The sequence below is a fragment of the Camelina sativa genome, chromosome 12, assembly GCF_000633955.1.
Source record: "Camelina sativa cultivar DH55 chromosome 12, Cs, whole genome shotgun sequence".
NCBI lineage: Eukaryota > Viridiplantae > Streptophyta > Magnoliopsida > Brassicales > Brassicaceae > Camelina > Camelina sativa.
In genome coordinates this window covers 18,043,776-18,058,362 of record NC_025696.1, presented here as the reverse complement: position 1 = coordinate 18,058,362, position 14,587 = coordinate 18,043,776, and the positions used below count along the sequence as shown (strand labels likewise).

At 32.7% G+C, this 14,587-nt stretch overlaps 3 protein-coding genes across 3 annotated transcripts; all 3 read left to right on the top strand.

Annotated features, from left to right (window-relative positions):
- Positions 1,344–2,008, top strand: LOC104732084 (monothiol glutaredoxin-S3-like). The gene has a single exon (XM_010451607.2). The coding sequence runs from the start codon at positions 1,539–1,541 to the stop codon at positions 1,845–1,847; it is 309 nt and encodes a 102-aa protein (XP_010449909.1). The 5' UTR covers positions 1,344–1,538; the 3' UTR covers positions 1,848–2,008.
- On the top strand, positions 4,158–4,863 carry LOC104732083 (monothiol glutaredoxin-S3-like). The gene has a single exon (XM_010451606.2). It carries the CDS (start codon positions 4,390–4,392, stop codon positions 4,696–4,698), a length of 309 nt encoding a protein of 102 aa, XP_010449908.1. The 5' UTR covers positions 4,158–4,389; the 3' UTR covers positions 4,699–4,863.
- Positions 9,329–10,003, top strand: LOC104732082 (monothiol glutaredoxin-S5-like). Its single transcript, XM_010451605.2, has one exon. The coding sequence runs from the start codon at positions 9,502–9,504 to the stop codon at positions 9,808–9,810; it is 309 nt and encodes a 102-aa protein (XP_010449907.1). The 5' UTR covers positions 9,329–9,501; the 3' UTR covers positions 9,811–10,003.

Sequence of the window (14,587 nt, the reverse complement as noted above, 5' to 3'; positions counted from 1 at the left end):
AGGTATGTGACGTGGAATCATGGCGATGAGGAGGAGGATGAACTAGGGTCTCGTTTGTGTGTTGTTGGTCTTTGTTATATTGTTTAGGATGGAACCTTGGATAGAGATATGTTAGGTTGCTGGATAGAATGGATAGAAGTGTTATTGTATTGGTTTTGTATTATTGATATGTTTCCGCTGTGCATGTAATTGGATGTTGGTTTATTATTGGTTGGTTACCGTGTGTGGGTTGGTTTGTTTAATTAAGTAGTATGAGATACTTAATTATATCTTGTATTTAATTATTAAAAAGAAAAAAAAAAGGGGTCGGGTTGTTTCAGTTTCCTTGGTACACGTACGGTAGAGCAGTGAGTATAATCAAACTCCCTTGTGGGATATAGTCGAGTTAACAAAAGCTTTGGTTTTATTGTTTGTACCATCCTCGAATGCAATTGTATTATGATTTTCAAATTAGTTTTGAAAGATAATTATTTAATATAAAACGAGAAATCTATTGAATATGACAAATACAAATGATCAATTTATTTAGTAAGTAGTTAAACATTTTTAATGTTTATTTAGTCAGAAAAAATTGCATATTTTAAATTTTAAAGATACTTACCTAGTATATTTATATGGTGGTAATTTGTTGAATATTTTTGATGCAATTCTTTACGACATATTTATATTGGTATACTAAAAACCGAATATAATCTGAAAAATTAAATCCAGAGTAAATGCCATTAGCAATTTTCAACAAATGTATTTCAAATTTATTTGATCCTTAAATTAAACTGATCGATAACACTTGTTAGGAGATCTCGAAGATTACGAGATCGAGTTAATGGAAAGTTAACATTTGTATAATACTCTCCTATGACTAAAAATGTAGATTTACCATTATCATATATGTAAAAAACTTGCTAAACAAGTTCTGACCTTATATAAATATATGCCGAAAAGCTAATGAATAAATGAAAGAAACTATTTCACTTCTAATATTCCTCCAAATCTATTAAAACTCATTTCAGATTTTTAATTTTTTATCAGTTCTTTTAACAATGAAAATATATGGCCGTACTATAGGGAGATGGCATGATTTGTCCCTATCAAATATTCCTCACATCGAAAAGATTTCTGTACGTTTTATTCCATTTCGTTTTATTCTTTAGCTGCAAGAGGCAAAGAAGCAAGAGCGTGTGAATCGATCATATCCTCATATTCTTTCGGATACTCCCACTATCTTAATTTTCATTTATTTGTAAATGTTCGTTTTTTTTGTTGTCAAAGTTGTAAATGTTCTTTAGTTCATTATTTCTTTGAGATATTATTTTGTGCTAAAGTTGATCCTCTCTGAAAAAAAGGCTACGTAATATGAAAGTTTACGTACTATATAAAGGACCCTTACATCCTCTTCACTTCATCAAACACAGATATCATAATCTCTATATAAGCTCTCTAATTTTCCCTTTTCGTCTTCAGTTAAGCATTTTGACCAAAAACACCTATTTGTCTCCTTTACAGACGCTTTTCAAATATCTTGTCACAGTATAATACTAATGGCGAGTCTACAAAAGATGATCTCGGAGAAGTCAGTAGTGATCTTTACCAAGAACTCTTGCTGCATGTCTCACACAATCAAGACTCTGTTCTTAGACATGGGCGTGAACCCGACGATCTATGAGCTCGACGAGATTAACCGAGGAAAGGAGATAGAGCAAGCATTGGCTCAGCTCGGGTGCAGCCCAACCGTGCCAGTGGTGTTCATAGGAGGGCAGCTCGTTGGTGGAGCCAACCAAGTCATGAGTCTCCATCTTAATCGCTCTCTTGTTCCAATGCTTAAGCGCGCTGGAGCATTATGGCTTTGACTTTAAATAATTAATGTAAACGAAAAAAAAGAAACATATAAAAGAATGTATGTATGAGTTAATGCTACGTCTATCTACGTTTTGAAAAGATAGATGATGCGGTTACCTATTTTGTAATTAACAGTGGTTTATCTATAATAAAATCAGCTACCGTTTAAATTTCTCCATGTTTATATAATTTTCTAAACATGCAGGCATGCATCTAAGAAATGAATACATCACTGGAAAATAGATGAGTTTTTAATGGTGCAAACTGCAAAGAAAAATAATTGAATATACAAAAATTTTATGCATAACATGATGCAAGACATTATAATATAAATCTGAAGAATATTTTACAGGTAAAGAATGGTGTCTAAGTTCTAAATTAAAAACGATGACGAGTCTGAATCAAGGTGAACTCTATGTTACTTTATTCATATGGAATGGCAAGCCTTAACTTAGTTAACTGGTTGCCGAAAAAAAAAAGTAGAAAAAAAAAACTTAGTTAACTAGTCGAAGTTGTTTGTTTATACGATCGCCATCTATAGATATATAGATGCGTATAACTCTTTAAATGGAAATGCTTACAATGAAAAAATTATATTTGTTACTAATATTTTAGGTGTGGTTGTTCGTTAGCTAACAAATTGTGAAATTTGTGAAATATTATCTTATAACAAATCTAAAATCAATTAAAGAAACTTTTGGATTGCGGTAAATCAATCTAATTTCTTTACTATCTATATACGAAAACGTAGTCCCACATCGTAATAGAAAATGAAGTTCTTAACCATTAAAACAACAAAGTGTGTATAGAATTAGATTCTGCCATATAAGGAACATCGTTGCATTGTTACATTATATTACATCGTTGACAGTACGGGCCAGTTGCGGAACTAGATGTGATTAGGCATCTTAGTATCTTACTTATACTAGAATGTGTCGTCGGTACATAGATTGAAAATGATGATAACCTGGTATTGTGATATAAGAATAACGACTCTTCAGGTCATTATTGAGCCACAATTAAATTTAATAATTTTAGGAAGAAAATGCGAAACTATGACAAAGTTTTATTAATTTTTTGGGACACCACGTAGCTGCTTTACTATCAAATCTATTTTCCTAAGATTTTGATTCTTGACATCATAAGTTCCGATTTCATTCATGAAGATAAGGCACGGAACAACAAAGTTTTCTTGTTTTCGCAAGTGGTCACAAAAAGAACATTTCAATTCTTGAGATAAAATCATACGATCTCGAGTTTCCTCAAATATAGAAGAATCGAAAGAAGGAGTCGAAACTTTGTATGGCTTATCTAAAAATAGTTAAAGTGTTGAGTTGAGACTTGAGATCACCAAAATTCTTTGAAAAGTGTACCTCAACAGCATAGCAATTGTCACGGCTTTAGCCGAACCATTTCGACTCAAATCTCCCTAGCTAGCAATCTTCCACACCTCCGCTTGATAAAGTTTTATGATAATTGAGAAAACAGAAATGATCAAGTTCAACGGAAGATATCCAATGATAGCAGAGTTTTTTTTTGTTTCTTAAGCAATAACAAATTTATAATAGAAATATTGTAGGTAATTTGCTTGTTAACTCTTTAAACCAAAAATATTTTAGGTAAGATCCATGAAACTATTAAACATTCTTGATCGAGTATTACATAATCTCGGTTTATCTACTAATTATTTTAATAATTTCACGTGATATTTTAAAAATTATTTTAGTTAGAAACAAATGAAATATTGTACTACACAAAAGCCGAAGACTACTGACGGTCGCATCCGTCAATAATTTCAATTAACTATGTCTTAAACTACTGACGGTCGCAACCATCAATAATTTCAAAAATTTTGGATCTTTTTGATGCAATTCTTTGCTACATATATATTGACATATTAGAAACCAAAATTTATAGTCTCGAAAAATTTAATCCAGAGTACATGCCATTAGCAACTTTCAACAAATGTTTTTTTGTTTTTGTTTTTGTGTCATTGTAAGAACTGTTTTTCACAAAAAGTTGTATGGCTTTACCCTTTATATCAGTTCTTTTGACAATGAAAATATATGGCCGTACTATGAGGTATGACATGATTCGTCCGTCTCAAATATTCCTCACATCTAAGAGAGATTTTGTTTTCTGTACGTTTTATGCCAAATTTAGTTTTATTCTTTAGCTGCAAGAGGCAAAGAGTCAAGAACGTGTAAACTGATCATATTCTTTCGGACACTCCCACTATCTTACTTTTCATTATTTAAAGTATGTTCTTTATTTAACAATTTATTTGAAATATTATTTTGTGCTTAAGATGATCCTCTTAGACAATGGCTACGTACTTTAGAAAGCTATATATAAAGGACCTTTATAATCTCTTCACTTCTTCAAACACAGAAACACAAAGCCCCGCTTCTCATCTTTAGCCAAACATATCATAATCTCTCTATAAGTTCTCTACTGTTCCCATTTTATCTCCAATCTAGCATTTTCACCAAACACACCTATTTGTCTCCTTTGCAAGACGCTTTTCAAATATCTTGTCACAGTATAATACTAATGGCGAATCTACAAAAAATGATCTCCGAGAAGTCAGTAGTGATCTTTAGCAAGAACTCTTGCTGCATGTCTCACACAATCAAGACTCTGTTCTTAGACATGGGCGTGAACCCGACGATCTATGAGCTCGACGAGATTAACCGAGGAAAGGAGATAGAGCAAGCATTGGCTCAGCTTGGGTGCATCCCGACCGTGCCAGTGGTGTTCATTGGAGGGCAGCTCGTTGGTGGAGCAAATCAAGTCATGAGTCTGCATCTTAATCGCTCTCTTGTTCCAATGCTTAAGCGCGCTGGAGCATTATGGCTTTGACTTTAAAATAATGTAAACGAAAAAAGTAAAGAAACATACAAAAGAGTGTATGTATGTATGTATGTATGTATGAGTGCTACGTCTATCCACTTTTTTAAAAGATGGATTTACCTATTTTGTAAACAGTGGTTATATTTATAATAAAATCAGCTACCGTTAAATTTCTCCTTTTCCTACGTTTATATTTATATAATTTTCTAAGCATGCAGGCATGCATCTAAGAATTAAACACATGTGCACTGAAAAGTGGATGATTATTTAATGGTGCAAAGGAAAAGAATAGAATATTTTTTTTTTATGCATAACATGCATGATCCTAGACATAATAATATAAAAGTTGAATTGAAGAAGAAATATTTTACAGGTAAAGAATGTTGTATAAGTTTTAAATTTTTTTTTAAAAAGATGACGAGTCTGAATTATGGTGAAAAGTCTGAATCAAGCCTTAACTTACTTTTTTTTTTTTTGAATGAATGCTAAATTATATTCAACCCAAAAAAACCTTTGTACAAAGTATTGCATCCTTGTTTCAAATGAGAAAACTAAATGTTATTAGAAGATGAGGAGAGCTCAAGGTCTGGATTGCAGCCTTAACTTAGTTAGTCAAAGTGTTTTTATCAATACGCTTGCCATCTATAGATGCGTTTAACTTCTTAAAATGAATTCTTACAATGAAAAAATCTTAATTGTTACTAATAGTTTAGGCGTGGTTTATTGTCCATTAGCTAGCAATTTGTGTAAAATTGTGATATGTTATCTTATAACAAATTTAAATTGAATTGAGGTAAATCAATCATTAATTTCTGTACTATCTACCTTATCTATCTATCTACGAAAACGCATTTCCACATCTTGATAGAAAATAACGTTATTAGCTATAAATATAACAAAGTGTAAATAATTGGATTCTGCCATATAAGGAACATCGTTGCATTGTTACAGAACAGTAGGGGCAGTTGCGGAACTAGATGTGATTAGGCATCTTACTTGTATATACTAAAATGTGTCGTCGGTACGTGAATCACGTCGATTGAAAATGATGATAACCTTGTATTGTGATATAGGAATAACTGACTCTTCAGATCAATATTGGGCCACCAATACATTTAATAATTTTAAACAGAAAATGCAGAACTATGACTTTACAGTTTAATAAAATTCCATCTTCTTGGCCACAAGCTTGACATTCTAAAATTCGTCGATTTGGGAATAAAGCTCAATTTTCCGTAGATTTTGATTCTTGACATCGTAAGTTCTGATTCAATCATGAAGATAAGGCTAAAAACGGAACCACAGAGTTTCCGTGTTTTCTCAAGTGGTCATAACAAGAATATTTCACTTCTTAAGATAATATCATACGATCTCGTGTTTTCGCAAATATAGAAGAATCGAAAGGAGTCGAAAAATTTGTATGGTGTATCTAAAACTTGTAAAAGTATAGAGGAATAACACCACAATTTCCTGCTTGGAAAAACGCCAAGCAAACGTTTTTACTATTTATTCTTATCAAACTCTTAACCGGTTTACAGGAATAAATCTAAGCACACCTCTCTTCTCTATATAAACTCTCACCAATATAGATCTAAGAGAACAACACTCACTTTATTAGCTTTCTTTTTATTAGTCTTGAAGTTACAATCTCACGCAAAAGATTTTTCAAGTGTTCAAGAAAAAACCTACCACACCCTCCCTAGATCTTTTATATTCGATCATCCTTAAACCCTAAAAAGATCTTCAGATCTTCAAGTAAGACAATTTCTTGTTTGCCACAATTCACTTTTCTTAACCATCGCACACAATATTCTCCAGATTCTCTCTCGATTCTGCTTTATCTTCTCATACCATCCCGCTCGGACTTGCCACGTCAGCACACGCAACCACGTCAGCAAATCGGCCGTCTGTGATATGATGCAGCTTCCTGATTGACACAACGCTCTGCTCGACACAACGACTTGTTCCTCACAGCAAGTTGTTGCAGAATCTGCATTTACAAAACTATGTCAAAGTGTTGACTTGAGACTTGAGACGAGACCAACATTCTATGAAGAGTGTACCTCATCAACTTAGTCATTATCATGGCTCCATCCCGACTATTTCGCCTTGATAAAGTTTTGGCTTTAAGTTTTGTGAGGAAATACATTTTTTTTTTTTGGACAAACATGAACTTTCATTTAATCTAAACCCCAACAAGAGGTGAGTTCTTACAACATGATTCATGATAGACAAAGAAAGCTAAAGATAGAGGCTCCATGAGCTTAACAAAGGGATTTTCAAACTGAAACAGTTTTACAAAATTTGAGAAGTCTTTTGCAACCAAAGCGGATTCGTACTTGAAGTCAGACTTCACAAGATCCTCGACCAGCGAGTGGTCATAAACGGCTCTAGCGGATGACGCGATTGAGCTTGTAAAAAGGTGTTCCACGGGGGAAACGCTTATGGGGTTTCTCGCTAACATGAGAGGGTTCAAGAGCATAGGATCAAAGTCCTTTAAGCTTTTAGGAACAAACCTCAGGATACTAGATGAAGCTATAATCAGGAGTTGCCGGTAATGGGAGTCAAACCGTAACAAAGCAGGTGGGTCATCCCTCACATGGCAATGGAGGTAAATGAATTCCACACAAAGATTGTAACCAGTTTGGTCCTGAAAAATGTCAACATACACAAGCTTTCGATCTAATGGCAGTAGATGAAACAGGGGATCAAAGGGTATAAGGATAGGGTTCAAGCAAGCTGTCAGTTCAGAGTCATAACTATGGCTACACAAAGCAATCATTCGGTCAGAGTTAATAGACTGACCTCGACAAACAAATCTATCACGCAACTTTTGGGACACCAATGTTCTGCTACCGAGGAAACCACGTCTTGACCAAGCAGAGATAATTTGTACGTCCATAGAGATGCAAGATATCTCTTGATTGGGTTCAGGGAACAGGTGAGATGGAGCAGGGCATTTGAAAAGGTTTCGGTAACCCCAACTTCTATGAGATGGGGTCATAATGCCATTATTTTCCAAGCTAATCCAACCATGATTAACAACCCTAGGTAAATCTAAAGGCAAGGTTCTCAGATAGCTTTTGTACCAACATAGCGACATTGAGCGATCATGTTCTAGTTGCAGTCTTCGGACAAGTAGAAACATGACTCGGTACAAAGAGAAGCTAACGAAGGAGTACAAATAAGAAATTGACGGAGCAAACCTGGGTTTTAGGAGAAATAATTTTGTATCACACCTTTTATAAATGGGCCTCAATGGGATTGAAAGTGGGCCTGAATCCAGCTGGTGAGAGGGGTAGGTCAAACGGGGAGCACCAAGAGTTAGGCTTGCGCCGCTGTCAGCCCTCAACTTTGTCGTCACCGGAGCAGGCATCAGTCGGAATCCCTTGGACAAGAAGCTTTCCGAGAGCTCATAAAAGAGTCTGGGGAGGTCTGGGTGAAGCGCAGTGAGGGGGATGGAGACCAGAGCCGATGACGGGAACCAGAGAGGAAAAGCTTCACATAAGACCTAGAGAGAACCAATTTCTTTAAATCTGAGCAAAACGGGTAGATCTGTGTCAAAATCAGAAGTTGGAGCACAGCTGGTTAAGGAGGGTTTCTCTTGGTTTCAGGTTCGGCGGAGAATGGATGGGCCGAGATTGAAGCGAGATAGGTTTCTTCAGAAAGCACCTCTCTCCTTTCGTCGATGAGAATAAATTGCCGTCAACATAGATATACAGGTGGTGGGATGAAACGATTGAGAAAGTGGCCAGAAACAAATTGTAACAAGGAGCTTTGGAAAACAGAGTACAGTAAAGTGACAAGAGTCCCGACGCTGGTAAGCAAAGGCTTTGCCGACGCCGGAGAGAGTGGTGTGATGAGGGATCTCGATAGTTGGGACAGAGAGAAAACTTGGATTTTTTTTTTTTGAAAACTTTTAACTGTGAGGAAATACGTTAATTAGAAAATTCCATGTATGAGAACTGAAAAAACAGAAATTATCAAGTTTTTTTTTCTTATTACCTTTTAATTAAATAAAAAAATAGCTTTGGTACGGTTTATATCTTATTTTCAGTCAAGTTTTGTTTCGACTGGCTTTTAAAAAAACAGAAAGTTTCATGCATATTAAAAGCCGAAACAAATCTCATTTCAGTCTTTTGCATTTTTTGTTCTTTTTATACTAGACCGCACAATTTATCTTTATTTGGACTTCTATCTAGCTAAATTTAATTGTATATAGGATAATTATAACGAAAACCACAACCCGATAACATATAAATGTTCTTCTGTGATATACGAGAAAAAACAGTACTGTATTTATGATACATTGACACAATGAAAATATACGGCCGAAATATAAACATAACATCATTTGTCCGTATCAAATAATCCTCAAGAGATTTTGTTTTTTGGATGTTTTACCGAATTAGTTGATATATAGTTTTATTCTTAGCTGCAAGAGGCAAAGAATCAAGAAGGTGTGAACCGATCAAATTCTTTCGTATACTCCCACTATCTTAGCTTTTAAAATATGATCTTTATTTCACTATTTATTTGAGATATTATTTTGTACTAAAGTTTATTCTCTTAGAAAGACGCTACGTAATATGAAAGCTTACGTACTTTTAGAAAGCTATATAAAGGACCTTATACACTCTTCATTCCATCAAACACAGAAACACAAACTCACTTCCTATCTTCACCCAAACATATCAAAATTTATCTATAGTTATCTAGTTTTCCCATTTTGATCTCTAATATACATCTTGATCAAACACATCAATTTTTACTCTTTCACAAGCTGCTTTTCAAACATCCCATATAACACTAATGGAGAATCTACAAAAGATGATCTCTGAGAAGTCGGTAGTGATCTTTAGCAAGAACTCTTGCTGCATGTCTCACACAATCAAAACTCTCTTCTTCGACTTTGGTGTTAACCCGACGATCTATGAACTAGACGAGATCAACAGAGGGAAAGAGGTAGAGAAAGCATTGGCTCAGCTCGGGTGCAGTCCCACCGTACCGGTGGTGTTCATAGGAGGGCAGCTTGTTGGTGGAGCCAATCAAGTCATGAGTCTCCATCTCAATCGTTCTCTCCTTCCCATGCTTAAGCGCGCTGGAGCATTATGGCTTTGACTTCAAAAATAAATGGGAGTGTAATGTAATGAAGAAACTAATTAAAGTGAACTAAAAAGACATACACAAGAATGTATGTATTATGAGTTAATATGTCTATCTAAGTTTTGAAAAAGATAGATTTATCCGTCACCTATTTTGTAAAGTGTGGGGATGTTTTTATAATAAAATGAACTATCGTTAGATTTCTTCTTTTCGCATGTTTATATTTATATATTAGATCAGGATCCGCGGTACACCGTGGGTCAAAATTTTATTTTATTTTTATAAATATAATCTATATACTATTAAAATATAATTTGTGTTTAAGTTTGTTGTCTAATTATTTTCAAAAATTTATATATCTCTCATCATGATATTGAATTAATAATATGTGTATAACTGAATGATATTATGTGATTTTATGTATATACTAATCTAATAATATACACAATTTTTTGCCTAATTTCTGTCAATCTAGTAATCATTTTTTACTTAAACATAAGTATAATTTGTAAGTTAAAATTATGAATATTTTTTTAACCTAGAAAGAGGATAAAAAACGTTGAAAAAAAAGATTAAAACACATTATTATATTAGAATAATATCTTTTAAAGTTATTGTTAGTATGACTTTGTTTGGACTATTTTTTTTTTACTGGATCATATTTTACTTGCTGGATTTTACTGGACTTGCAAAATTTTAGGAAAAAAGCAAAAAATAAATGAAATTGAGAAAAAGAAACAGAGTTTGACGTTCATTCTGTTTTTGTTGCTCATTACTTCATTTCATATTCCACTTACATAGAAGAAAAAGAAGAAAAAAAAACCAAACTCATCTGCGATTAATTCAATTTGGCCAATTTCACTAATCGATTTCAAAGAAACATCATCTGGGTTTTTTGTATCAAACAGAAGCCCATAAAATGATAAAATGAATAGAGGTCTATAAAATTTAATGGCAATAAATGCTAAAACTTTCTAAAAAGTATTTTTAAGCAAAAAGTGCTGTAAAAGTACTAGTATAGATGGCATGTACTAACTCCCATATCAGATGTGCACTGAAAACTGATTTTTTTTAGTGAGGGCATCTAAGATAGAAGGAATAGAGTATATATAATTATGTATGCATATATAACATCCTTTAATACTTATGATTAAAAATTAGAGATGCAATATTTTATCAGTGAAGAATATATATTTTACATTAGTTTAATTCAAAAATGATGACGAAAATGTTAATCAAGTATTGTCTAGAGAATAACTGGTAAAGGAGATATGGTGGTTGCCTTCGTCATCGAAACTTCGTTTTCTTAAAATTATTTGCTGTGGATCGACTTTTTTCCGACAAAGCCTTAAATTATTACCTATGAAGCAAAGTTCAAAAATTTTATTGCGAATTTGCATTTATCATATCAAAAATTTAATATCTCTTAACAAATCTTGACTAGGCGACTAGCCAGAGTAGACGTTATAAAAATTTGATGTACATTTTTATTAAAAATTTATATAAACTCAAGTCCCAGTATATGGTAATCGCTTCAATGGAAAGGATAATTAAAGGAAAAATGTCATTAAAATCACGAACTTTCAAACTGTGCCCATTTTAATCACCAACTTTAGGTAAGGCCATTGTAAACATGAATTTCTGTTGACTTACCATTTTAATCACCATATTTTGATGACCACGACGAAAAGGACATGTTGTTAAATCCCTAAACGGAGCAATCAGCCGGCGTTAAGAGGTCGCTAATCCTTCCTCGTTAGTGTCAAAACAATACTGTTTGAACCCGAGCAAACAGAACAAAAATCCCCAAATCGATCCCATTCGAAAACAAAATCCCTAATTCCCCAATTCGAAATCCCCAATTTGATTTCTTAACTCTTATCTCCAATCATAAACTCTTAGCTCCTTCTTATCCAATAGATATGAGTTGCAATTCTGGACAATCGTGTGGTGAAAACATAGACCGCGGATGCCTTGGGGTTCCCTCGAAGTGTCATTGCTGACATAATCTGCGGTCTCTGTTTTCACCATACGATTGCCCATAATTGCAACTCATATCTGTTGGATAAGAATGAGCTAAGAGTTTATGATTGGAGATAAGAGTTAAGCAATCAAATTGGGGATTTCGAATTGGGGAATTAGCGATTTTTTTTCGAATGGGATTGATTCGGGGATTTTTGTTCTGTTTGCTCAGGTTCAAACGGTGTCGTTTTGACACTAACGAGGAAGGATTAATGACCTCTTAACGCCGGCTGATTGTTCCATTTAGGAATTTAACGACATGTTCTTTTCGTCGTGGTCAACAAAATATAATGGTTAAAACGGTAAGTCAACAAAAGTTCATGTTTATAATAGCTTTACCTAAAGGTGGTGATTAAAATAGCCACAATTTGAAAGTTTGTAATTTTAATGACATTTTCCCAATAATTAAACATATTTAATATGTATTTTCTAGTCTCATGCTATTCCGTAACATTTTTATTTTTACTCTCATTAATTAATCTTTTTATCATTAATCTTCATGTTCATGAATAAAACGTCTCTTTGCCTGCAACGTGGATGTAAGCACGGACCACAAACTTCGTGCCACATCGTGGTTGTTAATTTGTTAACTACAATTGAAAAAAGAAAATTTGCTGCAAATTGTATAAATTTGTGCATGGATCGATCGTAGAACAACTAAATCGTGAATTAAAAGAATTTTTTTTACAGGGATAATTAATATTTCACAATCTATCTACATTTTTGTTTTTGTATTTTGGAATATATAAATTCATCTACAAAAATTGTGACACTGATTGTTCAAACTCATGATAGAATCGACGTTTCAAACAATGAAAAACGAAATGTGTAAAGAATTGGATTCTACCTTATAATGAACACCATTGCATTGTTACATATATTCCATGTTAGGACAGTACGGGCTAGTTGCGGAATTGGCATATTACACATAATATGCGTCGGTACGTGAATAAAGTACACTGAAAATAATGATAACCTTGTATTCTGATATAAGAATAACGGCTCTTGAGATCAAAACTGGGCCACCATCAATTTTATGTCGAAGGAAGAAAAAAAAACACATTTATTTTACATTTTAGTTGGTTTTTTTCTTTGGGGAGACGTGGTTGCTTCACTATCAAATCCTACTTCTTGGCCACAAGCTTGAGTTTCTAAAAATCTTCTTATTCATCGAATTAGGGATAAAGCTCAGCTTTTATTATTCTTGATTCTTGACATCGTAAGATTCGCTTTCATGCATCACGATAAGGCTAACACTGAACCACATAGTTTGCCTTTTAACTCCCAAGTGGTCGGTCATACAAGAATATTATAATTCTTGAGATGATATCATGCGATCTCGAGTTTTCGCATATATTAAAAAAGCAAACGAGCTAGAAACTTGGTATGGCATATATATCTTAAACTATGCCAAAGGGGATGTGACTCGCATTCAACTTATTTCTGATCGGATTTTCAAGAGAATGCATCAAAGATTGATATTAAAATTTTGGATTCATACTAGATATTTAAGAATGTTTTTTAATGTTTTTTCGATTCAAATAAGCACAACTGTAAATTAAAAATCCGGACACACTTAAAAACTATAATATTAAACAAGAATTCTTTTTATTTTATTTTAATCACAACATATAGTTATATCAATAACATCTTTTATCAAACTCTAAGTTATATATTGTAGAAATATTGAATCACTTGTGATAAATAATTTCTAACAAATTAGTAAATTTTGCAGGTCAAGATTAGCTTACGTATTTTTCACTCTATATTTAGTGATGTATATAACACACTAGATAAGGGCCCGCACGATATGCGGGTTTAAAATTTTTTGAAGAAAATAAATCCTAAATCTTAAGCAAATTTTTAAAAATATAAAAAGAAATTTTATTTCTTGAATTAAATATATAAATAATTTTAGTTAGAGAAAAAATCATATTTGTATTTACCTTCATACACTTATTTATACTTATATATTTTTAATATATTATAATAATTATTACAATAATTTAAAGCTAAATTATATCCCACCAAAAGTTTTACCAATAACTCATTATTACGAATATTATTATTGTCAAATTTTAAAAAAGTTTCACAACTTATTCACAAAATATTTTACATACAATTTTTCTCTATGTTTTACCATTAAATATATGTTTTTACATTCAAAGTTATTTTATTGTTAAATTATGCTCTTAATCACCACCTAAAATATCTTCTGAACAAATTAAACAAATTTTATGTTACTTTACTTTCATTTTAGCATAATTATAGTTCTTATAATTTCTAAAATTGTTTTGTAACATAATTTCTTTAGCCATGATTTTTTTCTACTCCAAAAATATTTTGGATGAACAACTGGTGAAAATTATCTACTATATCCTAATGATTTTATGACCAACCTAATAAAAGTTGAGAAAGTGAGAAAATTTAATATAAAATAATAACAATTAATAATTGAAAGTACAATCGATGGTATATATATCTTCGATAATTCAAATATACAAAATAAAAAATTTATAAACGATCCAAAACATGACATATGTCATATTCACGTTAAGGATCGACAACCTATTTACTCCTCAGAAGTATCACATTGTACCAAAACTACTTAAAACTATGACCTCATCTCAGATATTCTCGTAAATTCTACCAGAATCAAAAGTTCTCATATATTTCTCCATATACTTGGGTTTAAACAATTTACGAACCAAATCCGCTAGAAAACCATATAAATCCGGTTTGAAACAAATTTTATGGTTTACCATTCCAA